Source organism: Giraffa tippelskirchi, chromosome 1, assembly GCF_054371585.1.
Source record: "Giraffa tippelskirchi isolate mGirTip1 chromosome 1, T2T-mGirTip1v1.2.pri, whole genome shotgun sequence".
Lineage (NCBI taxonomy): Eukaryota > Metazoa > Chordata > Mammalia > Artiodactyla > Giraffidae > Giraffa > Giraffa tippelskirchi.
In genome coordinates this window covers 171,613,087-171,638,876 of record NC_137275.1, presented here as the reverse complement: position 1 = coordinate 171,638,876, position 25,790 = coordinate 171,613,087, and the positions used below count along the sequence as shown (strand labels likewise).

Here is a 25,790-nt window from a genome sequence, read left to right as displayed (position 1 = left end):
CAGTGTCTTATAGTTTTCAAAGTACAGGTCTTTTGCTTCCTTAGGTAGGTTTATTCCTAGGTATTTTATTCTTTTTGATGTAATGGTAAATGGGACTATTTCCTTGATTTCTCTTTCTGATCTTTTGTTGTTACTGTATATGAATGCAAGAGATGACTGTGTATTAATTTTATAGCCTGCAATATTACCGAATTCATTGATGAGCTCCAACAGTTTTCTGATACCATCTTTAGGATTTTCCATGTATAGTATCATGTCATCTGCAAACAGTGACAGTCTTACTTCTTTTCCAATTTGGATTCCTTTTATTTCTTTTTCTTCTCCACTTGCCATGGAGAATTCCTCATTTTTATTGACTCCGAGTTTACCTGATGCTGTTGCTGCTACTGCTAAGTCACTTCAGTTGTGTCCGACTCTGTGCGACCCCATAGACGGCAGCCCACTGTCCCCGGGATTCTCCAGGCAAGAATACTGGAGTGGGTTGCCATTTCCTTCTCCAGTGCATGAAAGGGAAAAGTGAAAGTGAAGTCACTCAGTCGTGTCTGACTCTTAGCGACCCCATGGACTGTAGCATACCAGGCTCCTCCGTCCATGGGATTTTTCAGGCAAGAGTACTTGAGTGGGGTGCCATTGCCTTCTCCGGTTTATCTGATGACTACGACTCAATAATTATATTTGTGAAACCAAAGTTACAGGCGGAAGAAACTGAGGCTTTTTTCTAATCTTAACTTTAAACTAAAACAGTAAACACCGCATCATGGGAATAGTATGAAATAATGACTTACAAGGAGCAGCTCATTTAATGACAATGATTATTCCTATAGAACAGGAAGCGAGAAATAATACAAAAGAAAAAAGATCAGGGAGATATTCACCCATCAACTTTGTAAGTTAGGTTTCTAAGTTAAATTCATTAGCATGAATTTAGTCAATTGTTTGATACGTTACAAACTTTTAGAATAGAGGCAGCAATAATGTAACTACTAAATTTTAGTCTTATAATAAATTTAATTTGGAGGAAAAAAGAACATGTTTTATAATTATCTGCACAAGTGAAGAGAAACAGAAAAGATGTAATAGTTTACAGCAAATGAAATCATAAAGGAAGGTATGAACACAAGCTGAGTTTGAACAAGGAATATAAAATGTCATTCTTTATTTCTTAGAAAAGGAATTAGAGTATTATATTTGCTAATTTTATAACTAATGTATAGAATTACATTATTGTAAAGTATTTCAATCAAAGTAAGTAAAAAGCTGAATATGCCAAACCTTTCCTCCCAAGGCTGCTGGGAATGAATGATGAATAATGCAGAACTCTATGAAGCTGAAATGATGCAATGCAAAAAAGTATCAAAATCAATTAGGAAGATCATATGCAACTTGCTATTATTGGGTTCATAGTTAAGTGCCTTAGGTCAATCAGATTTATCTCATTTCTCTTGGTTGAAGCATTTTACTCATATTTTACATCAGAAGAATTTACCTTTTTATTCCCTGAAATGTACTGCTAGCCATGTCTATGATGCCTCCAGTTGGCCTTGTCACTGCTCCAACTAAACCTTTCCCAACACCTTTAAAGAAACCAGTTGCTCCTTCTTTCTGAGCTCCTGGAAAGAAAAAAGACAAGAGTTTTTGACAACTGGATTAAGAATGAAAATGGAATCAATTCATGAAATATATATATCACCCAAAAGAATTATTATACTTACCTTTGATTGGTTTTGTAACAATTCCTGTTATGCCACTTACAAAACCCTAGAGGAAAAGCACAAATGAAAATTTACAATAATTTGACATGATACTTTGAAGAACCAAGTCTGGCTTACAAAAGAAATACAGAATTCTGCTTTCTAGATAACACAAGAGTTAATGTATTTCCTACATATTTCATTTAAGCAGAGTATTTTGAAGGCTACTGACATATTTTTTGTATATATTACAACCCACTGCTCCTCTAATATCCAAATAATACTTGAGTAAATGCAAGTTTTCTATTTCCTTTCTCATGGAATGTGGCTTTAAAAGATATTCCTCAAATGTTCACAACTATGGGAAATTTCTTACAGAAACTAAGCCTTTTCCTCCACGAGTGATGCCTTCTCTAAGACCGGCTGGCTGCTTATTCATGGCTTCTCTTCTCTTCTGTTGGTAGTCTTCATCCATAGTCATAGCTGCCACCCCTTTAGCCATAGCACTGGTGATTTTGGAGGCAGCACCAGCTAGTCCACCTGGCAAAATTATAACACCTTTAGTAAAAACCAAACATATCCTTACTTTCTAGCATATTCATCCTTGCTGGGCATTCTGTTTCTTACCAACAGCTCCACCAACTAGTGCTTTCAGTCCTAGTGCCATTCCTTCCACAAACTCTTCAGGACCCTGGATGGCTCCCTAAAGGGTCAAAATATAGTAACAGTAAATAAAGTTACGCTTACTTGTAAAGGTAAACTTGTAAAGGTAAATATACAAGGAAGGTAGTAGTGATAAAAAGAATAAAGATGTCCCAGAGAAAGTGACATCAGAAGAAAACTTCACATTAACAGACTTGTCAAATATTTCATGACATTCGAAGTACAAAGGATAAACTGCTGGAAGTTGATTAGAAAGGAATATGACTATTCACCAAAGTGTACAAAAGATGCTTACACGGATTATAAGCTATATATGAGAAGGTAACCACAAACTACCCTTGAAAAATTTTCAGAAAAAGAAATAAAAACACTTTAATTCTTAGTATTTCTAATGTTTTAGATTACAGTGTGCAAAATAAATATCAAATGTATTTTATTTTTCATTATCCTCTATGTTTAAAAGTCAAAGTGGGAGATTTTTGAATGTTTTGACAGGAACTTTTAAGGGACATAGACTAATCATAATTTCTGCCACTGAATATCAAGACTGCTTCACACATTGTCAGCTTACGTGGTTATTTTTACTGTCCCACACCACTGTGCAAAGCAAGACTGCATGTCCATGGGAATCCTGATTCTACTATAGTGTAAACTGTATCCACTTTTAAAATTCCAACAGACCACTTAAAATTTGGTATTTCTTAGTAAAGTCTTAAGTTTTGAAGGAAAAGGTAAATATTTCTTCCAAGATTTTGCAAAACCTCTTACCACTGCTTCAAAATAATATCCTTTTGTTGTTTCCAAAAATCTATTTACACCTACAACTCAAGTTAACAATTGGGGTGCATTATTCTCACTATTTTTAATTGAAGTATAGTTCATTTACAATGTTGTGTTGGTTTCCAGTACTCTAAAGTGATTCAGTTATACATATGTGTGTGTGTGTGTATACTTCTTCACACTCTTCCCATTATGTTTTTTTACAGGATATTGAATATAATTCCCTGTGATATATACAGTAGGACCTTGTTGACCATCTGTTTTATATATAGCAGCTTGTATCTGCTAATGGAATGAATTATTTATTTAAAAGGATTAGTGTGATATATTGTACAATAGAAGATTAACTATGTTACCTGATAAGGTTCATAAAAAAATGCTTCTACACCTTCAGAAAATTCTCTAATCAAGCCAAAGGGATTTCCCAAAACATCAAGTCCAAGAATGAGTACATACATCTGTTTAATGGCCTAAAAATGAAATATAAACATTAGTCAAATCAGATCATCAGAGTTAATATTTCTTTTCTTACATTTAGTACACATATCAAGTTTTTTTTCAGGCTAACATTCTCACCAGCAATTTCAAACTATACCATATCACCTTATTCACCACTGCTGCTGCTGCTAAGTCGCTTCAGTCATGTCCAACTCTGTGTGACCCCATAGACGGCAGCCCACCAAGCTCCTCTGTCCCTGGGATTCTCCAGGCAAGAACACTGGAGTGGGTTGCCAGTTCCTTCTCCAATGTATGCACGCATGCTAAGTCGCTTCAGTTATGTCTGACTCTGTGCAACTCCATGGACAGCAGCCCACCAGGCTCCTCTGTCCACAGGATTCTCTAGGCAAGAACACTGGAGTAGGTTGCCATTTCCTTCTTCATATTCATCATTAGTCTTAGTTTAAAAAAGCAATTTGGTATTAGAATATGAGAAATAATATGACCTACTTACATAAAGCTTTAGAATATTCAAAATACTTTCCCTTTTACAACTATGTGTGACAGTTATTACTGCCACCATTTTATAGATTAGAGAAACACACAGGTCAAATGATGCTGAGTCATATAAACAGCAAAACTGAGATCCAAACCCAGATTTCTTTCTTTTTTTAAAAAATTTATTTATTTTAATTGGAGGCTAATTACTTTACAGTATTGTAGTGGTTTTTGCCATTCACTGACATGAATCAGCCATGGGTGTACATCTGTCTCCCTGTCTCAAACCCCCCTCCCTCCTCATCCCATCCCTCAGGGTTGTCCCAGTGCACAGGCTTTGAGTGCCCTGTTTCATGCATCAAACTTGGACTGGTCATCTGTTTCACATATGGCAACACACGTTTCAATGCTATTCTCTCAAATCATCCCTCCCTTGCCTTCTCCCACAGAGTTCAAAAGCCTGTTCTTTACATCTGTGTTTCTCGCTATCTTGCATAAGGCTCATTACCACCTTTCTAAATTCCATATATATGCATTAATATACTGTATTGGTGTTCTTCTTTCTGACTTACTTCACTCTGTATAATATGTGCCAGTTTCATCCACCTCATTAGAACTGACTCAAATGCATTCTTTTTTTATAGCTGAGTAATATTCCATTGTGTATATGTACCACAACTTTCTTATCCATTCATCTGCCAATGGACATCCAGGTTGCTTCCATGTCCCACCTATTGTAAACAGTGCTGCAATGAACACTGGGATTCAATTCTGGTTTTCTTGGTGTGTATGCCCAGCAATGGGATTGCTGGGTCATATGGCAGTTCTATTTCCAGTTTTTTAAGGAATCTTCACACTGTTCTCCATAGTGTAAACCCATTTCTTAAGTCATGCTCAGTGATCTGTCCACCATACAACAGTTTATCCCAATGCTCTTTAAGTTATACCATAAAATATAGGACTCCTTAGAGATGGACAAAAATCCAATAAATAATATACCTACCCTGATTAAACAACTTAATTACATTAAAAATATCCTGTGTTCCGTTACTTACTGATAAATAGTTCCCCTTGACCTATTTTAAGTAAGTGAGGTGAGTTACTCAGTTAATTATTATTTAAAGATTTATATCTAGTTCACACTGATCCAGGAAGATTTCTGTCAAAGACTAAAAGTAAAGGTAAAAATCTAAAATGGTGGTTGCGCTTAATTTCTTTTCACAACCCTGAGGAGAAAAACCAAGTTCTAAAATTTTGAAAATGGCTATTCATTTACTTGCCAAATCTAAATTATATATTACATATGTGGTTTCACTATTTTCTATCAGTCTGTCCCTTTGTAAAATAATCTCAGACAAACCTGCTTTGAATAGTGTCTTATTACTTCAGACTGTAGTTCAGCTGTTGTATGGAACTGATAGTTGAGTTCAAAAAATGCTAACCTAAAAAAAAACACAACAAAAAACATAAAAATGCATATGGGTCTCACTCATGAACATGAACTGCATTTCTCAATTCTGTCCTACTATGGCCTATACAGAAAATGCATGATTCACTGAGATAAATAGAAGTTGCTCAAGAACGGCCAGGATTCAGTTGCTGCAGGTTTTCCCTGATTAGTTGACAGCTGAAGAATCACCCTAAGCTTGTATGTGTGTGCTCCGTGATGTCCAACTCTTTGCAACCCCATGGACTATGGCCCGCCAGGCTCCTCTGTCCATGGGATTTTTCTGGCAAGAATGCTAGCAGGTTGCCATTTCCTCCTCCAGAGGATCTTCCCAACCCAGGGATCAAACCCGCATCTCCTCCTTTAGCAGAGGGATTCTTTATCACTGAGCCACATGGGAGCCCTCACCATCATTTTATTTATAACCTGTTCACAGCATATACCTGGATCCACTAATTGGGAAGTTTTATGCTAAGGCTACAGTCCATGGGGTCACAAAGAGTTGGACATAACTGAATGACTGACACTTCCTTTCTTTCATGCTAAGGATAGGACAGCAGCAAGATTAGAAATCTCATCCAATTTTTCATGTCTTCAAACCTATGTTTTTTAATTTGACTATTTTCTAAATTTTATCTAGATTTACAGTTACCTCTTTGGACTGATTCTTACTACTATTCTTAATAACAGTTCTAGGTGCTATCTGCAAAGGTCATTCTCATCTATAGACTCCACTCAGACTCTGAGTCTCTGGTCAGATACTCCAATTGCTTAGATTATGACTCACATTAAAGTATAAATTCTTGACTGTACCATTTAAACAGATTCCTTCATTTCTGCTATCATAGTATTCATTTTCTCCTAGTCATGTATGCTTTAAAGAGTCTTGATCCCATAGGCCTTAAAGTAACATCTTTAAAAAGCACCACACATCACACCTTTGAGTATACACATCTTCTTAGGGATCCTTGACTAAGCAAAAAAGGCATTATATAACACACAAACTTGCACAGCCTCTTTCTTCTTTTTTTGACCCTGCCATGTGGCGTATGGAATCTCTGGACCAGGATTCAAGCCCTCTCCCCCTACAGTAGGAGCTTGGAGTTTTAACCACTGGACCACCAGGCAAGTCTCTTGTCCCTCTGTATTAAGGAAATTATTTAATAATTACTCTATTTAATAGTTAAGGGTTATCACGCAGTATGTTAAATTATATTTAGCCTATGATCTTGCAATGTAGTTTACAAACTTTTTCACTTACAAACTTTTAATGTAAATATAAAAATGGACTTTTTGTCAGTTTATAGATCTGAATTATAAACATACTTAAAAACTACATCTTGTACATCTGTGAGAGTGGCACCAATACTCTTCAGCAAAAGATTTAAAGAATGAACTGCCGTCAGTCCTCCATGCTGTTCTGAATCTTTCGCTTCTTCACCACCTGAACTCAGTGAAACACTTAAATGCAACTGAAGAGATAAAGAGATAAATATTTAAAGCACTTTCTTCATAATAACACTTAAAAGTCAATTTCATTCTAAATTTACACCATACATAAGATTTCAAATAATCTAGATATTAATTTTGATATAATTAATAACTGGAATGTTAAAGGCATTTAAAATCTAAACAGCCCTTTAAAAATTTTAAATCCAACAATGTAATGTATGTTATTTAGCTCAATCCAATTCTTTTGGTAAACCTAGGAAAATAATCTTTATAAATTTTTAATAACAGTAACAATCTAGAAGTTGAAGTTGTTGAAAATAACTCAAGTATCTCCAAAATTTCTCCAAGTTGAATGTTTCAACTATTAGAATTAAGTTAGCGTGGTAAAAGAAAGTGAAGTAGCTCAGTTGTGTCCAGCTCTTTGCAACCCCATGGGCTGTAGCCTACCAGGCTCCTCTGTCCATGGAATTTTCCAGGCAAGAGTACTGGAGTGGGTTGCTGTTTCCTTCTCCAGGGGATCTTCCCAAACCATGGATCGAACCCAGGTCTCCCACATTGCAGGCAGATGCTTTACCATATGAGCCACCAGGGAAGCGTGGTGAAGCCAGTTAAAAACATTTTTACATTATATGCATATATATATGTATTTGTGTGTGTGTATATATAGATATAGTATATGCAGTGTAAGTTGCTCAGTTGTGTCTGACTGTGATCCCACGGACTGTAGCCCACCAGGCTCCCCTTTCCATGGGATTTCTCTGGGCAAGAATACTGGAGTGGATTACCATTCCCTTCTCCAGAGGATCTTCCTGACCCAGGGATTGAACCCGGGTTTCCTGCATTGCAGGCAGATTCTTTACTCTTTCAGCTACAGGGAAGATCACCATGGTATATGCAGTTATACGGCAATTTTCTTCAGATATTATGCAACTCATAGAAATTTTATGTCAACAACTTACTTTTAGTTCCATTCAATCTTCAGTTTTTAAATCAAGGTTATTTTATAAAATTATTTGAAACTTTAACATCATATATAAAAGTTTGAAAATTATCAGTCAACATTTTAATAGATAGCAAATGAACATAATGTTAGGTCAAATGTAAACATATAAACACATACTATAGGTGGCTTCCACATGAGAAAAGAGTATAAAAATAAATAAAAATTAAAAGTATCATTCCTTTTCTAATTTACTTATATTTGAAATTGTGAAGTTGCAGAATTTATATACTATTAAAGAACAGAATTGAAATGCTATATTCCTCTTAACTGATCAAATCAATTTGCTATTAACTAGATTACCAAGGATAATAAAAACGACTTTTATTTTCCTCCTACCTTGATAGGAGATATATGAAAGTATTCATAGAGACTGACTTGTGATGAATCTACTAATGAGACTATTTTATATTCTTCTTGGAAAGCTTCTATGTCTTTATGAAAAAGCTCAACCTATAAAGGAACATAAAATATTAAAAACTTAAGGAATATATCTGTGTAAGTATTAAGCCAATACATTTATAATGGAAAAAAAAATGAGATTATGATAACAATTTTGTTCACAATACTATAAAAAGAATAAAATACTCAAATTTAGCAAAAAGAAGTATAAAACTTATACTCAAATGATAAAAACTCTCTTGAAAGAAAATGAAGATCTATATAAATGCAAAACATCCCATGTTCAAGGGTTGGATGACTTAATACTGTTAAGATGGTACCTCTTCTAAGTTGATCTGTACATCCAATGTAATCACTATCAGAACCCTACATGACTTCTCTTAAGAAGGCAAGCTGATTCTAAAATTCATATGGAGCTGCAAAGGGATCCAAAATAGCCAAAACAATCTTGAAAAAGAACTGAATACCAATATTCATACTTCTCAATTTCAAAATTTACTGACATTAGACTCTTAATTGTATCATATACAAAAATTAACTCAATATGAATGAAACACCTAATTTTAAGAACTTAAAGTTTAAAACGCTTAGAACACAGGACTAAATCTTTTAACTTTGGATTTGGCAAAGGATTCTTAGAAATGACACCAAAAACATGAGCAACAAAAGAAAAAATATTTTGGACTTCAGTAACATCAAAAGCTTCTGTGCTTCAAAAGACAAATAGAAAGTAAAACACAACATAAAGAATTAGAGAAAATATTTGCAAATCATTTATCAGACATGGATGGGGCTTGCATTCAAAATACATAAAAAACTTTTACAATTCAATTAAAAAACCCAATCTATTAAACAGGCAAAAAATTTGAACAGACATTTCTCCATGGCAGATATGCAAGTAGTCAATTAACAAATTAACAAATCAAAAGATGTTCAACATCATTACTCATTAGATAAATGCAAATCAAAACTATAGTGATATATACTACTTCACACCTACTAGGATAGCTTGAATTAAAAGGACAGACAATAACAAGTAAGTGTTAGTGAGATCTGTTGAAATCAGAATCTTCATATATTCTGCTGAAGAGTATAAAAGAATGCAGTAACCATTGACAACTGTCTAGAAGTCCTGAAATTATTAAACAGAGCTACCAACTTCCTAGCAATTTCACTCCTAGGTAAATACCCAAGAGAACTGAAAACATATGTCCACATAAAAACTTGAACAAAAATACTCACAGCAGCATTATTCATAATAGCCAAATTGTACAGACAACCCTAATGTCTACTAACTGATGAATGGCTAAACAAAACGTGGCGTATCTATACAGCAGAATAGTACTTGGCCGTAAAAAGGAATCTGATATGTGCTACAACATGGATGAACCTCGAAAGCATTATGCTAAATCAAAGGAAACACATCAAAAACACTACATAGTGTATGATTCCATTTATACTAAATGTCTAGAATAAGAAAATCCATAGACAGAAAGTACATTAGTGTTTGCATAAGGCTAAGGCAGTTTTCTTTGGGGGTGAAGAAAATGTTCTAGAATCAGTGGTGACGGTTGCATAATTCTGAATGTACTAAAAACTACTAAGCTACACACTTTAATTGGGTAAAATGTATAGTATGAACTATAGTTCAATGAACTGTTATTAAAAGGAAAAAAAGTAAAATTTCCTTGTCTCTATCTGTGTACAATTGACCCTTGAACAATAGAGGTTTGAAGTGCAAGGATCTGCTTATACATGTTCCCTCCCCCGCACACCATGCTAAATACTACAGTACTATACAATCCTCGGTTGTGTGAATCCTTGGATGCAGACCCTTGGATATGGAGGAACTATGTATGCAGAGGGCCAAATATACATTATACACAGATTTTCAACTGAGAACAGGGTTGGTGCCCATCACCCCCACATTGTTCAAAGGTAAACTGCAGTTTGTTTTGTCTTCAAAATTCCTTCTAAAAGAACAGCTAAAAAAGAAAATATCTCTATCTACCCAACAATTGTAATTTTATCATCTTTCTATCAGTTACAAAAAACATATTATATTTATTTTCCTTATCCCTTTTCTCATCAAATGTCCTGGTCATATCCAAATTTCTAAATTATCAATCAACACAAAAGTAACACAGGAAAATAAAATAGGAAGAAACAAGTGATGTAAACATGACTGATTATCCTCTTCCTCTTTTATTGGCCTAAAACTTTTCCTCCTATTTGCTACCTCATCTTCGAAAGGTTATCTTTCTTGCTTCCAACTTCTATAATTTGAGTATGTGATTTCCACCAACGTAAAACCATGGTAGCAGAATAAAATTTTTTTAATTTTTAAAAACATGTTAATACATTTAAGAATGTATAATGTTATCATTGTTTCCTAAGTCTTCTTCTTTCCCTAATTCTTCCAATCAATGCTACTATTTTAAGTCTCACCTCTGTTTTTTCAGTTACTTCAGCTGGTGTCATAAGTTCTGATACAGCATAGACAAATCCAAGATCTAACCTGAGATCCATTTCTTGGATCAACACCTTGAAATACCTATAATAGCACGGTAAAACATTTAAAAATTATCAGTTAACTGAATTAACAAAATTATAAAAGAAAAAATATAAGACAAATATTAAAACATTGACACTTAGGACTTTCTAGGTGAATGAATTACAATCATAATGGCAACACTGTTCATAACAGAAACAAACTCAGAATGTGAAAATGCCTACAAAGAGAAAATTGATAAGTAAACTGGCACATAGTCACACAAGGAAATATTATATACAAGTGATAATAAACAAACTCTAGCTATATACAACAAAATAAATTAATTTTAGTAAAAATTTGAATGAAAAAAAGCCCAAGGAATATATTTACAGCTTGAAAAAAATTTAATTAGCAAAACTTTTGGCAAAGTAAGAAGCATACTGTTTAGCTACACATAAATAATAAACCAGCATTTTTAAAAGTGAATAAAAATAGTATTTATCTTGGTGATAGGGTAGAGGAAACAAGAAATACGGGAGTGATACATAGATGGATACTTCTGTCAGTCCTGTTTTTTGAAACGGGTGGTGACTGAATTTGAATATACTGTTTTCTTTCTTGTTTATAAAACAGTATGCAGTAATGATAGACAACTTAACAGAGAAAACAAATAAAAAAGAAAGTAATAAAATACACATAATTTAGAAATGACTATTATTAATACGTATGTATAATTCATTTGAAGCCTCTGACTTCTCAAGATTATGAAATAATTGATTTTTTCTATGACCTTTCTAATTTAACATTTTACACTTAAATCTATGACTCATCTAAAATTTACTTAAGAGTACAATTAACTCACATATTTAAACAAAACATTGTGCTTTAAATGCACAAAAAATAAACATATTAAGACACTTACTTAATACGTGATATCTGCGAATGTCCTGCAGATCTCATGACGATACTGACATCTGTAAAGGGTTTTGGTGCTGTAAAGGTTAACAAATATGATTAATCTGCTGCTGCTGCTGCTAAGTCGCTTCAGCCGTGTCCGACTCTGTGCGACCCCATAGATGGCAGCCCACCAGGTTCCCCCATCCCGGGGATTCTCCAGGCAAGAACACTGGAGTGGGTTGCCATTTCCTTCTCCAATGCATGAAAGTGAAAAGTGAAAGTGAAGTCACTCAGTCATGTCCGACTCTTAGCGACCCCATGGACCGCAGCCTATCAGGCTCCTCCGTCCATGGGATTTTCCTGGCAAGAGTACTGGAGTGGGGTGCCAGTGCCTTCTCCGATGATGCTTTAAACAAAAGATAAGCATTTTCTTGCAATTTAATACACACCACAGTGGACACTTAAATTACATATTAAATCATGAGTATGAATTAAAATTACTGATATTTGTAAGATCTACCACAATCTTAATTTCAGACTGCAAGATTGTTTTTTTCTTTTTTAATTATCTGTATTCACTTTTAGGTTAACTGAACCATTAAATTAGTGATTTTAAACCAGAAATATACATTAGAATCATCAGGACAACTTTGTGAAAACAGACTTCACGGTCTTATCCCTTTATTCAAAGGTTCCAGTGGCTTTTAAATTAGGAATTTACAAATTTGTAATCTTTTAAAGAAATTATCTCTAAAAACTATATACACATTTCTAATCAATCTTTTCTTCAGTATTCACTCAGTTTTATTGACGTTAGTTGAGTACTTCCTGGTCTTTTTTCAAGTCATTGAATTTTCCAATGATTGTATAGAAACTAAACTTGAGAATGGTTTCACTTCATATTTTTATAGTAAAATAAATCAAATAGCTAATACAACCATTTTTATGGCAATCTAAAAATAGAAACAAACCTGAATCCAAGGTGACCGACTTGGGAGGTTTAATGGGGTAAAACACAAATGGAAATATAGCACCATGTATTTGGTTTTGGATCTAAAAAAACAAACAGGTCAGTATATTAATATGTTAATTATAGAATCTGACTAAAATAACAAAATTTAAGAAGTAGAAGGCATCAAACACTCTAGTCCAACAAACTAAAGTACTAGACAAAACAGACTATGGGAATAGTTTTTCCGTATTTCTTTAGAATATGATTTGACTATCTTTTCAAACTTACCTGTATTCTGTAAATTTGAATTCTAAACGATGACTGATGTGCAGATGTGCTATATTCTACTTTTAATGCTGGAAGATAATTTCTTCTTATAGCTATTACATGTGGCTGCAGAATTTTCATGTTAGTACCACTAGGTGTGAAGCGAACCTGAAAAATATGCCCACACCCCCCACAAAAAAAACCCACAGAATTTTTCTTTATTAATTGACCAAAGTTAGAAATCTGTATCAAAAAACTTTTATAATAATATTAATTTAAATAGTAGGCAAAATATTTGATAAAATTTTGATTGAGATCTTTATATCCCATACACCTACAACTCACAAATATTCATATAATATTCACAAAATATTCATATACCCCTGGTAACTTGATTTTATCACTTTTTATATAACTTTTATATAACTAAAAATTTTTTTACTTTATTTCTTTAACTTTTACATCACTAAAATTTATCAAAAAATAAAGCAATATAAGAAAAGTAACTTTAAAAATAAAGCAAAACAACTTAGATCATCAGCACTTTAAAAAGTCCGAATCTTAATACAGAGAACTATTCCTTTAAAATACTCTATATAAAGTACGTATAATAAGATTCATTGTTTTGTAAGCAAACTTGTCTTTCCTTAAAAACAAATTTGTGGTTCATCTAATTACAACAGATAGAAATTAAAACTTCATATCAATACTTAAAAATATTACCGGAATGTTAGTGTCCAAATCAATAACCTTATCTTCTGATGGTGAAGATTCAGTATATTCCTTAAATTCCTTCTCTAACTTCTCAGTGTGCTTTACACTCATTGGCTTCCATCTTGCCTTCTTCCTGGGCTTTGTCTCCCAAACCACATCAGAACTTATATATGAAAGCAAAAATCATGGTACTAATTTATAAAGTTTCATTTTAACTGGTTTATTACATGAATTACAAAACCGTCAGTGAATTTTGGCAATATCTCTAGTTGTAAGCAAGCACATTATAAGTTTAAAAACATGAATTCATTCAACCAATACTTATTAAACTCTTATTCAGGTACTATTCTAGGTGGCAGCAATATTATTAGTGAACGTTTCTGCCACTTTGGAACTTTCTTTTACCTGAGGAGAGACAGACAGACACTAAACAGTAAATTAGCACATTTTAATATACTCGGAGGTGAAAATGCTTTTGCAAAAAGAAAAAGCAGATAGGTTAAGGAGGATCTGGAGTACTGGGATATGCAAAGTGGTGGGGGTTGCAGTATCAGACAGAATGGTCAATGGAGGTGTCATTAAGAACGTGAGATTTCAACAGCCTTAAAGAAGATGGGAGAGTTATCCAGCGGACAAGAACATTTCAGGTAGAGAGACAAGCTAGAGCAAAGACTACAAAGCAGAGCATGCCATAGCACAGGAAGAACAAGGGGGCTTGGCATGCCTGGAATACAGTAAGAGTAGAAGATGAAGACAGATAGATAATGAGAGGCAAAACAATGTATAGCCTTGACGATATGGTAAAGACTGAATTTTATTCTGAGATGAGAACCCATTGAATGATTATGAGAAGATAATCAGCAATATGATCTGACTTAAGGTTTAAGAATAAACTGTGTGATGGGATAGGAAGCAAGAAAAAAAAAAAATAAACGATGAGGACTAAACAGGAAAACTTGTTAGGAAAGTAATGCAGTAAGCCAGGAGATAAATGGTGATGGTTCTGCCTAGGTTGGTAAGACTGAAGCATTACAAAGTGGTCAGATTCTATGTGTGTTTTGAAGCAAGATCCAAAACACTCCTTTCAGATGGATTAGATATAAGGGGTAAGATAAAGAAATCAAAGATGATTCAAAGATTTTGACCTGAGAAACTAGAAGAATGTAGTTGTCATTAACTCCAGTGGGAAAGCAGGTTTTGATAGAAAGATGAAGGAGTTTGGTTTTACATACTATAAAGCTTAAGAAGTCTCTTAGATACCTAAGCAGAGATTTTATGTAAGTAGCTGGACAGACAGGTCTGGAGTTCAAAACAAAAATGTAGCTGAAGATACACTTCAGGAAGTTTTCTGCATGTATACAGTATTTGAAATCATGAAACTGAAACAGAGAAGAGAAGCGCACTCAGCTCTGAGAGCCTCAAGATACCCAATATTAAGCCGTTGAGAAAATGACAAGGAATCAAGAAGTGAGACTAAGAATGCCGAAACAGAAAGAAACACCAAGGCAGTGAGTTATCCTGGAAGTAAAGTCAAAGAAACTGGGTCAAGGAGGGATCTGTGTAAAATGTTAGAATGTTATAACCTTAAGCAACATGAAGACTGGTAATTGTACAATGTACCTGGCAAAACACATAGGTCTCTGGTGATCTTATCAAGACCAGCTTTATGGTACACTGAAAGCAAAAGCCTATTCGGAACAGCTAAAGAAAAAATGGGTAAAAAAAGAACTGGAGAGAGTGAAAATATTTTTTGAAATAGATAACACTTCTAATGAGTTCAGCTATAAAGTAAAGCAAAGAAATGTGCAGTAGGTAGCAGGGAAAGTAGGTTTAAGAGAATTTTTTTTAGTTGAAAGATATTAAACTTATTGGGACAATTCAATAGGGAGCCAAAAATTATTGAGGTAGGACAGAGAAAGAAGAGGATTGCTGGGTCAGTGTTTCAAGAGGCAAGAGTGAATGAAATACAGTGCAAAGGAGGAAAAATATGTTTAAATGGGAGCACATACAATATATCTATGGTAAGTGGGAAGTGTGTTGCTGCAACATATAGGTAAAAAAATACTGGTGCATAGGAAACTGAGATGTTGGGAGTGGGTCTCTGAAAGTTCCTTTTTGACTGCGTCAGTTTACTTGGTGAAATAAGATTCAAGGCAGCGAGCTGAGAGAATGGGGATTTTAAAAGAGCCAAAATGTGAAATAGGCTTCCCTTGTGGCTCAGCTGGTAAAGAATCTCCCTGCAATGAGGGAGACCTGGGTTCGATCCCTGGGTTGGGAATATCCCCTGAAGGAGGGAAAGGCTACCAACTCCATTATTCTGGCCTAGAGAATTCCATGAACGGTATAGTCCATGGGGTCATAAACAGTCTGGCTCAGTGATAAAGAATCTCCTTGCCAGTGCTGGAAACTTTTAAGACATGGATTCAGTCCCTGGGTAGGGAAGATCCCTTGGGGAAGAAATGGCAACCCGCTGCAGTATTCTTGCCTGGAAAATTCCATGGATAGAGGAACCTAGCAGGCTACAGTCCATGGGGTCTCAAGGAGTCTGACAGGACTGAGTGTGCATGCAAAGTGTGAAAGAGTAATCTAGGAGAGAGAGTGAATGGAACAAATCTAATTTACTAAAATACCACTGAAAGACTTAAACACAGAATTTAAAAATCTATCCACATTCTAGGGACTTCCCTGGTGGTCTAGCAGTTAAGACTCCATGCTTTCACTGCAGGGGATGCAGGTTTGATCTTTGGTCAGGTAATTAAGATCCTGCATGCCATGCCACATAGCAAAAACAAACAAATAAACACAAAGGTGGGAGAAGAGGCTCCTGAACAGCTCCAGTTTCCACACCTCAAAAAAATAAAAAAATCTATCCACATTCTAAAATCACTTCACTCATTCTGTTTAAGGATATAAATTATTTAATTTTACTCATTCTAAAATTTCTTTTTCTCTTTCTTCTAAAATTTATGTTCTCTTAATAAACAGAAAGGTAGAAACTATGTATCAATTCCCTTTGCATTCACATCATTTAGTATAGGAGACAGCACATTACGTTTCACAGGCTTAAAATCTGTTGTCTATTTGAACTTTCTATTTCAGTAATAAAATATTTTTTTGAGAACAGTAAAAATTTCTAAGAAAATAGTTTTAACATGCTTATTGATTTGGCTGCACTGTTTGGTACATAGGTTCTTATCAGTTCTCTGACCAAGAATCGAATCTGTGTCCCCTGCAATGGAAGTGCTGAATACTAACCACTACACTTCCCAGGAATTTCCTTTAATATGCCTTTTTAAATGGCATAGTTACCATTCAAGAAATCAGGGACATTTCTAGATGAATTGATGTAGAAAAACAAATTCAAATCTGTATCATAGACCTTTAATTTATATATCTGAGAGTTTAATTCAAGGGATTAAAACTACATTATCCTTGTTATACAAACTGGAATCTAGCAACACTCTCAAATTAGGCAGTAATATAAAAATACTAATTTCAAGTAGTTACGAACAGAAACATTAAGTGCATAAAGGAAAGAAAAGAAGTTTTACTGATGATGACTTATGTGGGAAATGGCAAATACAATAGTACCTTATTAGATCTTAAAGTGCCAAGATCAAAGTAGAAAGTGATTAGAAAGTAAGATGTATAGTGTGGGGAATACAGTCAATAATAATGAATAATTTTTGTATGGTCACAGATGGTAATTAGACATATTGTGATCACTGTAATAAACAGAAATACTGAGTTACTATGTTATGTACCAGGAACTAACACAGTGTAGCAGATCAAATGCACTTCAAAATAAACAAACAAACTCCTAGAAAAAGGTGGTAATGAACAATTCAACATTTCCTTATGACCTGTTAAAGAAAGAAAATATACTTTTAATAAGTTGAATAATTCTAATTTTCAGAGAGTTGGGAAAATAACATGATGAGAGATTTATAAATCTGATTTTTGGTATATCTTTATCTTAAGGCAAAAAAAGTATCAAAGCACTTTTAAATTAGCATTACCTTAGATTAGTATCATTGAGTAGTCAAAATAAAATTTAAACTAATTCATTTTAGACTTTAAAATTACCATTTTTAATGATTAAGAACTTAAATGTATCCAAATTCTAATGCATCTAACCTCGTAATGCCAATATAGGCTACTTCTTGCTTTGTATAATTGTTGACAAGAGAAATCCCGACATCTTGTAACGCCAACACAATTTCTTGCTCTGCTAACTCTGCTTTCTCACTTTCATATGTCACTTTAAATACTCTTGGATCTTCAGTGAATAAAATAATGCGTTGTAAGCCTTCAAAAAATGAAACTAAATAAATGGTCTTTTTTTCCGAATTTATAGGTGTCATCATATCCTGAAATGAAATCATCAAAAAAATAAGAAAATTAGAGTTTGGTCCCAACCAACATGGAATCTACATTCCACATTTGAAAAATGAGAATAGTAATAGTACCTTCTTCATAGGAATAAAATAAATTAACAATAGTGTAACATTTGGAAATTTACATAATTCAAATTAGTTAATGAAAGTTTCTGCCATAATCATTATGAAGTCAGGAAGACAGGTGAACTTTTAATATCATAGAAGAATCTAATTAGTCTTCCTTTGTAAGCTAATCAGTAACACAGAATTTATCTTCTCTGCTTTACTATAAGACTAATCAATGTGTTATGCATTAAACTGTCAGCCATTAATTCCTAGTTAAGTGAATATTCTGATTAAACAAGATATTATAAGTACACATTCATGTTATAATGCACTAAAATTAAAAATAAGTTACTATAGTCATATTATTTATAACACTCTCTAAAATACAATGCATAATACTAAAACTACATTAAGATGTAAATAAGCTAATTTCCAAGTAATTCTGAAATATTTCTAATATGTTATAGTGGATTACAGGTTTATCTTTGCAAACTTGAACTATCATTGTGATGTAAGTATGCAAAAGTACTTATTGAAGTTGAGGCTCCAATACTTTGGCCACCTGATTCGAAGAGCTGACTCATTTAAAAAGACCCTGATGTTGGGAAAGATTGAAGGCAGGAGGAGAAGGGGATAACAGAGGATGAGATGGTTGGATGGCATCACCAACTCAATGGAGATGAGTTTGAGTAAACTCCAGGAGTTGGTGATGGACAGGGAGGCCTGGCGTGCTGCAGTCCATGGGGTCGCAAAGAATCGGACACGACTGAGTGACTGAACTGAACTGATGCAGAAGTACTAATCGACAGGTTAAATAGCTTATTATTTTTATTTTTCATATTAAAATGAATTCTTTTTTAAAATAAATCTAATAATCATGAATTTAAAAATAAAGTTATGCCAATAATGGGCAACCCTCTCAAATACACTTAAACAACACTGGACTTCTTCACAAGAGCAACACTGGAAAGACAATGGAAAAATACAATCAATATTCTAAAAGAAAACAACTCAGAACCCAGAATTCCTTACTCACAAAAGTATTCCTCAGTGAAGAAAAGCACAAGAAATAAAGATGTTTGAAGACAAATGAAAACTACTAAATATCACCATCAACAGAAATTCACTCGAGCAAATTCTACAGGAGGAATTAAACACCAGCAAGAGTAAACTGATCCAAGATGAATGTCTGAAGTAAGAAAGGAATGTTATGCAAATAAAATGTGAGAGAAAACATTTTACAAAATTCAATATTTAGGAATAATAAAAAATTTTGGCAAACAAAGACTACATGAGAAGTTCTTTAACCTATTAAACTTCCCAAACACACACCAAACTTCAGCAAAGATCACACTTAAAGGTAAATGTTGATGTCATATAACTTGAGACCAGAAATAAGGCAAAAATATATGTAAACATCAGTTTTATTAAACAGGACATAGAGATGCAAGCCAGTCAAGTAAGGCAAAAAAAATTAAAGATGCTGCTGCTACTGCTAAGTCGCTTCAGTCGTGTCCGACTCTGTGCGACCCCACAGACAGCAGCCGACCAGGCTCCGCCGTCCCTGGGATTCTCCAGGCAAGAACACTGGAGTGGGTTGCCATTTCCTTCTCCAGTGCATGAAACGGAAAAGTGAAAGTGAAGTTAGCGTGTCCGACTCTTAGCGACCCCATGGACCATAGCCTACCAGGCTCCTCTGTCCATGGGATTTTCCAGGCAAGAGTACTGGAGTGGGGTGCCATTGCCTTCTCCAATTAAAGATGAAAGGACTGAAAAGGAGAAAACAAAACTCTCATTATTTTTAAGTGTCATGATTGTACATGTGGAAAAATAAAAAATAAATAATACTAATAAGAGAATTCAGTGAATTTTCTGGATTTAAAAAAAAAATCAATACACAAAATGCCATTAACAACCTTAATTTTAAAAAGATACCACAGGTTTCTGTTCTGGCAACTGATGACTAGGTGGTCTGAGACAAAGCCTCTTGCTAACAGCAAAAAGTTGGACAACATCTAAAAAGAAAAAATATGTGTCTGAAAAGACAGAAAAGCTTCCAAGATAGCATGAATTAATGGCGCCAAGATCTGATAAAGAAAGCCAATAAAAGTGAACTTTGTGGACTTCCCTGGTGGTCCAATGGCTAAGACCCTGTGCTCCCAATGCAGGGGGCTCAGGTTGGATCCAGGGTCTGGGAACAAGATCTCACATGCTGCAACTAAGAGTTCACAGGCCATAACTAAAGATCCTTCATGCCACAACTAAGACTCAGTGTAGTCAAATAAATAAATAAAACCAAAAAACAAAACAAAAAAAAAGTAACAGTTCAAAAAGTAGAAGCAAACACTGAGAAGTTAGGGAGTATCATACGGAGTCTCAAATTATCTTTAAAATTTTTCATATACTATGTTCAGCACAGAGTCAAAAATAAACATGCAAACAGAATGGATTTTAGTGAAAACCAAGAAAAGAGAAAATTTTTAAATATCCAGAAGAAATTTAGGTATTGGAATTGTCAGTCTTTAAAGTAGTTATGATCAAAACATTCAAGAAATTATGTAACAAGATAGAGAATTTTGGAACAAGAACTTTTATAATAGAAACCTTAGAACTGATATTTCAATAACTAAAATTAATAACTCAATAGATTATTTTAAGAGCAAATTAGACACAGTAAAAGAAGTTCAGTGAAAAATAAGTCAGAAGGAAGTACTTATACTGAAGGAAGGAGAGAAAAGGATGAAACAATATAGAACAACAATAAATGTCCTAAGAGACATGATGAAAAGTCTAACATTTATGCAATGGTGAATTTCTAAGAGGAAGAAGAAAGAGGTGCCAAACCTAAAATTTGATATCCGGCAGAAATACTTCACTAAAAAGAGAGCAAAATAAAGACATTTTCAGACAAATGAAACTAATCAGCTATAGACTCTGATAAGTGGAATACTGCCTGCCATATCAGTAAACAAAGGGTGTCACAGTCAACGACAGTTACAGTCGCAGTCTAGGATGAGCTGGTTAACCCCGAGGGAACTCAGAATATAAAAACACAGGATACTAGTCCCAGATAGGTGAGGTGAATATCATAAGAAAGAGTTCAGTGAGCCCAGACTTTTGTACCTTCCCATATACAGAAAAGTGTTAAATGCCTTAACTTGACTTATCTGCTTTTCTTAAACTGACAATAATCTTTTGATGTTCAGACTACCTGCCCTTTGTTGCAATACTCCTATATATCTTGGCTCCCCCAACGCCGCCTTGCCTCTTCAGAGCAATTCTCTCAGGGATACTTTAGATGCTGCCTCCTGGTGTTGAAGTCCTAAAAATTCCTGCTGAATAAAACATAACTCTCAACACTTTTAGGTTTTGAATAATTTTTTAGTCAACAACTCTTGCCTGGAAAATCCCATGGACAGAGGAGCCTGGCAGGCTACAATCCACAGGGTCTCAGAAGAGTCAGACACAACTTAGCGACTCAACAACAACAATCCTCCCAGTTAGGCAGCTGCAAACTGTGGCCCATGATAGTTTTATAAGTCTCAATATTTAAGCCTAAAAAGATACTGTGGTGGGCACTGAAATAATACATACTAATAAGAATCAACTTACAAAAAGACAACAATTCTAAATTTATATCTACCTAATCACATAGTTGCAAGGAGATCCAACCAGTCCATCCTAAAGGAGATCAGTCGTGAATGTTCATTGGAAGGACTGATGTTGAAGCTGAAACTCCAATATTTGGCTACCTGATGCGAAGAGCTGACTCATTTGAAAAGACCTTGGTGCTGGGAAAGATTGAAGGCAGGAGGAGAAGGGGATGACAGAGGATGAGATGGTTGGATGGCATCCCCGACTCAATGGAGATGAGTTTGAGTCAACTCCGGGAGTTGGTGATGGACAGGGAGGCCTGGCGTGCTGCAATCCATGGGGTTGCAAAGAGTCGGACACGACTGAGCGACTGAACTGAACTGAACTGAATCACATAGTTTCAAAATGTAAGAGCCCAAATTAACAAAACCAAAAAAGGTACGCATAGATTCATGATTTCAAACACTATTCTCACAGCAACAGAACAAGCACAAACAAAAAATTTAGTAAGATAGAAGATCTAAACACTCAACAATATTTGAACAAACTGACATACTGTAACCAACTGCAGAATATGTATTTTTTTCAAATACACATAAAATATTTACAAAAATTGATTACAAGCCCACAAAGTCTATTTCAACAAATTTCAATGAACTGAATCAGAGTATGTTCTCTGGCCATAGTGGAATTAAGTTAGAAATAAATAAACACAACAAGAAAATACTTTTGAAAAGTGATAACCTAAGTAATCATGAAGCCAAAACATAAAAATAAATCACAATGAAATTCAGAAAATATTCTGATCTAAAAAATAATTAATATGTAGCCAAATTTGTGAGACAGAATTAATACTGTTTTTGGAAGAAGTTTGTGACTTTAAATGACTTCAAATAAAAAGTGAAGAAAATCTAAAAAGGAATGCTCAAGGTAACTGCTGTGAACTCATCTGTGCTGCTCCCCTCCCCCAATTCTTGTGTTACAGTCTCAGCCTCCAGTATGACTGTATGATGGAGGTAAAGACATCATGGTTAAGTGACAGCATGGGGGAGGGGAAGGGTGTAAATAGGGCTCTGATCCACCAGTATTCCTTTCCTTATAAGAGATACCAGATAGCTCACTCCCTCTCTTTTCATCCTGTGAAGACATAGCAAGAAGGCTCTCGTTTGCAAGCCAGGAAGCATCCTCATAAAGTTCACCAGAATTTGACTATGCTGGCATTCTGATCTCAGGCTTCCCGCCTCCAGAACCACTAGAAATGAATCTCCACTGTTTAAGGCAACCAGGCTAAGGTATTTTGTTATAGTATAGCATCCTGAGCAGATTAATACAATTATCTATCTCAAGAGTTTAAAAGAAAATTATCAAATTACAACAGAAGAAAGGGGAAAGAATATAATACAGATTAGGCAAAAATAGGTGAAAATGAAAACAAATGTATGAAAGAGATCATCAAAAGGGCAAATTGATGGTTTTCTGACAGACAAAACTAAATTGAAACTAATTAAACTAATAAAAATCTCAGCAAAACTTAGGGAAAAAAGGAATGAAGGCACAAATATTCTACACTAGGAACGGAACAAAAAGAAAAATCATCACTATAAATCTTAAAAAGATAAAAATATGGAAATTATAAAAACACTTATATCAATACATTAGAAAACTGAGATGAAATAAATGCATTCTTAAGAAAAACTCTTATCAAACCCACACAAATAAAAGTAGAAAACTAAACTGCCCTATCAATAAAAAAGTAGCATTCATAATTTAAAAACTTTCTTACACAGACCATTGCAGGTAAGATGACTAGGCTTCACTTGTGAACTCTATAGCAAACATTCCAAACATTCTACAAATCATACCAGTCTAACATGAACTCTTTCAGAAAACAGAAAAATTGTAGATAATTCTCTACATGTATTAGAAGTCAGGATGACCTTAATATTAAAATCTGGTAAGGATATTACAAGATAAGACAGTGACAGGCCAACTTCTTTCATGAATACAAGCAAAAGTCTTGAACAAAACATTAGCAAGTCATTTCCAAAAATACAAGGCTGGCCTAATATTTAAAAAAACAACCAAATAAGACAAAGCCCAAAAGCATATAATCATCTCAAAAGATAAAAAACAAAAGGCATAAAAATTAACAAAAATTCAGTACTCATTAATTTACTCATTTGATAAGAAGTAATAACTAGAGGCAAGAAAAAAGACACTGGAATAGAGAAAAAATTAAGATAAATTTTGAAAGATAGATAAAACTTTAATAAAATAATTTCTGAAAGTCATTTAATATGTAACTGGAGAATGTTCATACCTAACTTTATTATTATAAAAAACAACAGTCTGCCATTCAGAGACAAATCCATAATGCTAACAGATTCCTAAACGTCCTTCATAAAAGCAACACCGACTTAGATGACCTTTAAGTTCAGTTCAGTTCAATCCCTCAGTCGTGTCCGACTCCTTGCGACCCCATGAATCGCAGCACGCCAGGCCTCCCTGTCCATCACCAACTCCCGGGGTTTATCCAAACCCATGTCCATCGAGTCGGTAATGCCATCCAACCATCTCATCCTCTGTCGTCCCCTTCTCCTCCTGCCCCCAATCCTTCCCAGCATTTGGGTCTTTTCCAATGAGTCAACTCCTTGCATGAGGTGGCCAAAGTATTGGAGTTTCCGCTTCAACATCAGTCCTTCCAATGAACACCCAGGACTGACCTCCTTTAGGGTGGACTGGTTGGATCTTCTTGCAGTCCAAGGGACTCTCAAGAGTCTTCCCCAACACCACAGTTCAAATGCATCAATTCTTCGGTGCTCAGCTTTCTTCACCGTCCAACTTTCACACCCATACATGACCACTGGAAAAACCACAGCCTTGACTAGACGGACTTTTGTGGGCAAAGTACTCTCTGCTTTTAAATATGCTATCTAGGTTGGTCATAACCTTCCTTCCAAGGAGTAAGCATCTTTTAATTTCATGGCTGCAGTCACCATCTGCAGTGATTTCGGAGCCCAAAAATATAAAATTCTGACACTGTTTCCACTGTTTCCCCATCTATTTCCCTTGAAGTGATGGAACCAGATGCCATGATCTTAGTTTCCTGAACGTTGAGCTTTAAGCCAACTTTTTCATTCTCTTCTTTCATCAAGAGGCTCTTTAGTTCTTCTTCACTTTCTGCCATAAGGGTGGTATCATCTGCATATCTGAGGTTATTGATATTTCTCCCGGCAATCTTGATTCCAGCTTGTGTTTCTTCCAGCCCAGCGTTTCTCATGATGTACTCTGCATATAAGGTAAATAAGCAGGGTGACAATATACAGCCTTGACGGACTCCTTTTCCGAACCAGTCTGTTGTTCCATGTCCACTTCTAACTGTTGCTTCCTGACCTGCATACAGGGTTCTCAATAGACAGGTCAGATGGTCTGGTATTCCCATCTCTTGAAGAATGTTCCACAGTTTATTGTGATCCACACAGGAGAAGGCTTTGGCATAGTCAATAAAGCAGAAATAGATGTTTTTCTGGAACTCTCTTGCTTTTTCGATGATCCAGCGGATATTGGCAATTTGATCTCTGATTCCTCTGCCTTTTCTAAAACTAGCTTGAACATCTGGAAGTTCACGGTTCACGTATTGCTGAAGCCTGGCTTGGAGAATTTTGAGCATTACTTTACTAGCATGTGAGATGAGCACAATTGTGCCATAGTTTGAGCATTCTTTGGCATTGCCTTTCTTAGGGATTGGAATGAAAACTGACCTTTTCCAGTCCTGTGGCCACTGCTGAGTTTTCCAGATTTGCTGGCATATTGAGTGCAGCACTTTCACAGCATCATCTTTGAGGATTTGAAACTGGAATGCCATCATCTCCACTAGCTTTGTTCGTAGGGATGCTTCCTAAGACCCACTTGACTTCGCATTCCAAGATGTCTGGCTCTAGGTGAGTGATCACACCATCGTGATTATCTGGGTTGTGAAGATCTTTTTTGTACAGTTCTTCTGTGTATTCTTGCCACCTCTTCTTAATATCTTCTGCTTCTGTTGGGTCCATACCA

At 35.0% G+C, this 25,790-nt stretch overlaps 1 protein-coding gene across 4 annotated transcripts in view; it reads right to left on the bottom strand.

Moving 5' to 3' along the window:
• VPS13A (vacuolar protein sorting 13 homolog A) overlaps positions 1-25,790 on the bottom strand; it is a 271,242-nt gene that overhangs the window by 39,406 nt on the left and 206,046 nt on the right. For all 4 annotated transcript variants that reach the window (XM_081505891.1, XM_081505901.1, XM_081505918.1 and 1 more), the window contains 14 exons: positions 17,833-18,065; positions 13,705-13,858; positions 13,003-13,149; positions 12,734-12,815; positions 11,788-11,857; positions 10,820-10,925; positions 8,309-8,422; positions 6,844-6,989; positions 5,431-5,512; positions 3,491-3,604; positions 2,319-2,394; positions 2,068-2,231; positions 1,713-1,758; positions 1,487-1,610 (listed from right to left, as the gene is read on the bottom strand). In XM_081505891.1, coding sequence (XP_081362017.1) covers positions 1,487-1,610; positions 1,713-1,758; positions 2,068-2,231; positions 2,319-2,394; positions 3,491-3,604; positions 5,431-5,512; positions 6,844-6,989; positions 8,309-8,422; positions 10,820-10,925; positions 11,788-11,857; positions 12,734-12,815; positions 13,003-13,149; positions 13,705-13,858; positions 17,833-18,065 — 1,658 coding nt within the window. The remainder of the gene's footprint in view (positions 1-1,486; positions 1,611-1,712; positions 1,759-2,067; positions 2,232-2,318; positions 2,395-3,490; positions 3,605-5,430; positions 5,513-6,843; positions 6,990-8,308; positions 8,423-10,819; positions 10,926-11,787; positions 11,858-12,733; positions 12,816-13,002; positions 13,150-13,704; positions 13,859-17,832; positions 18,066-25,790) is intronic.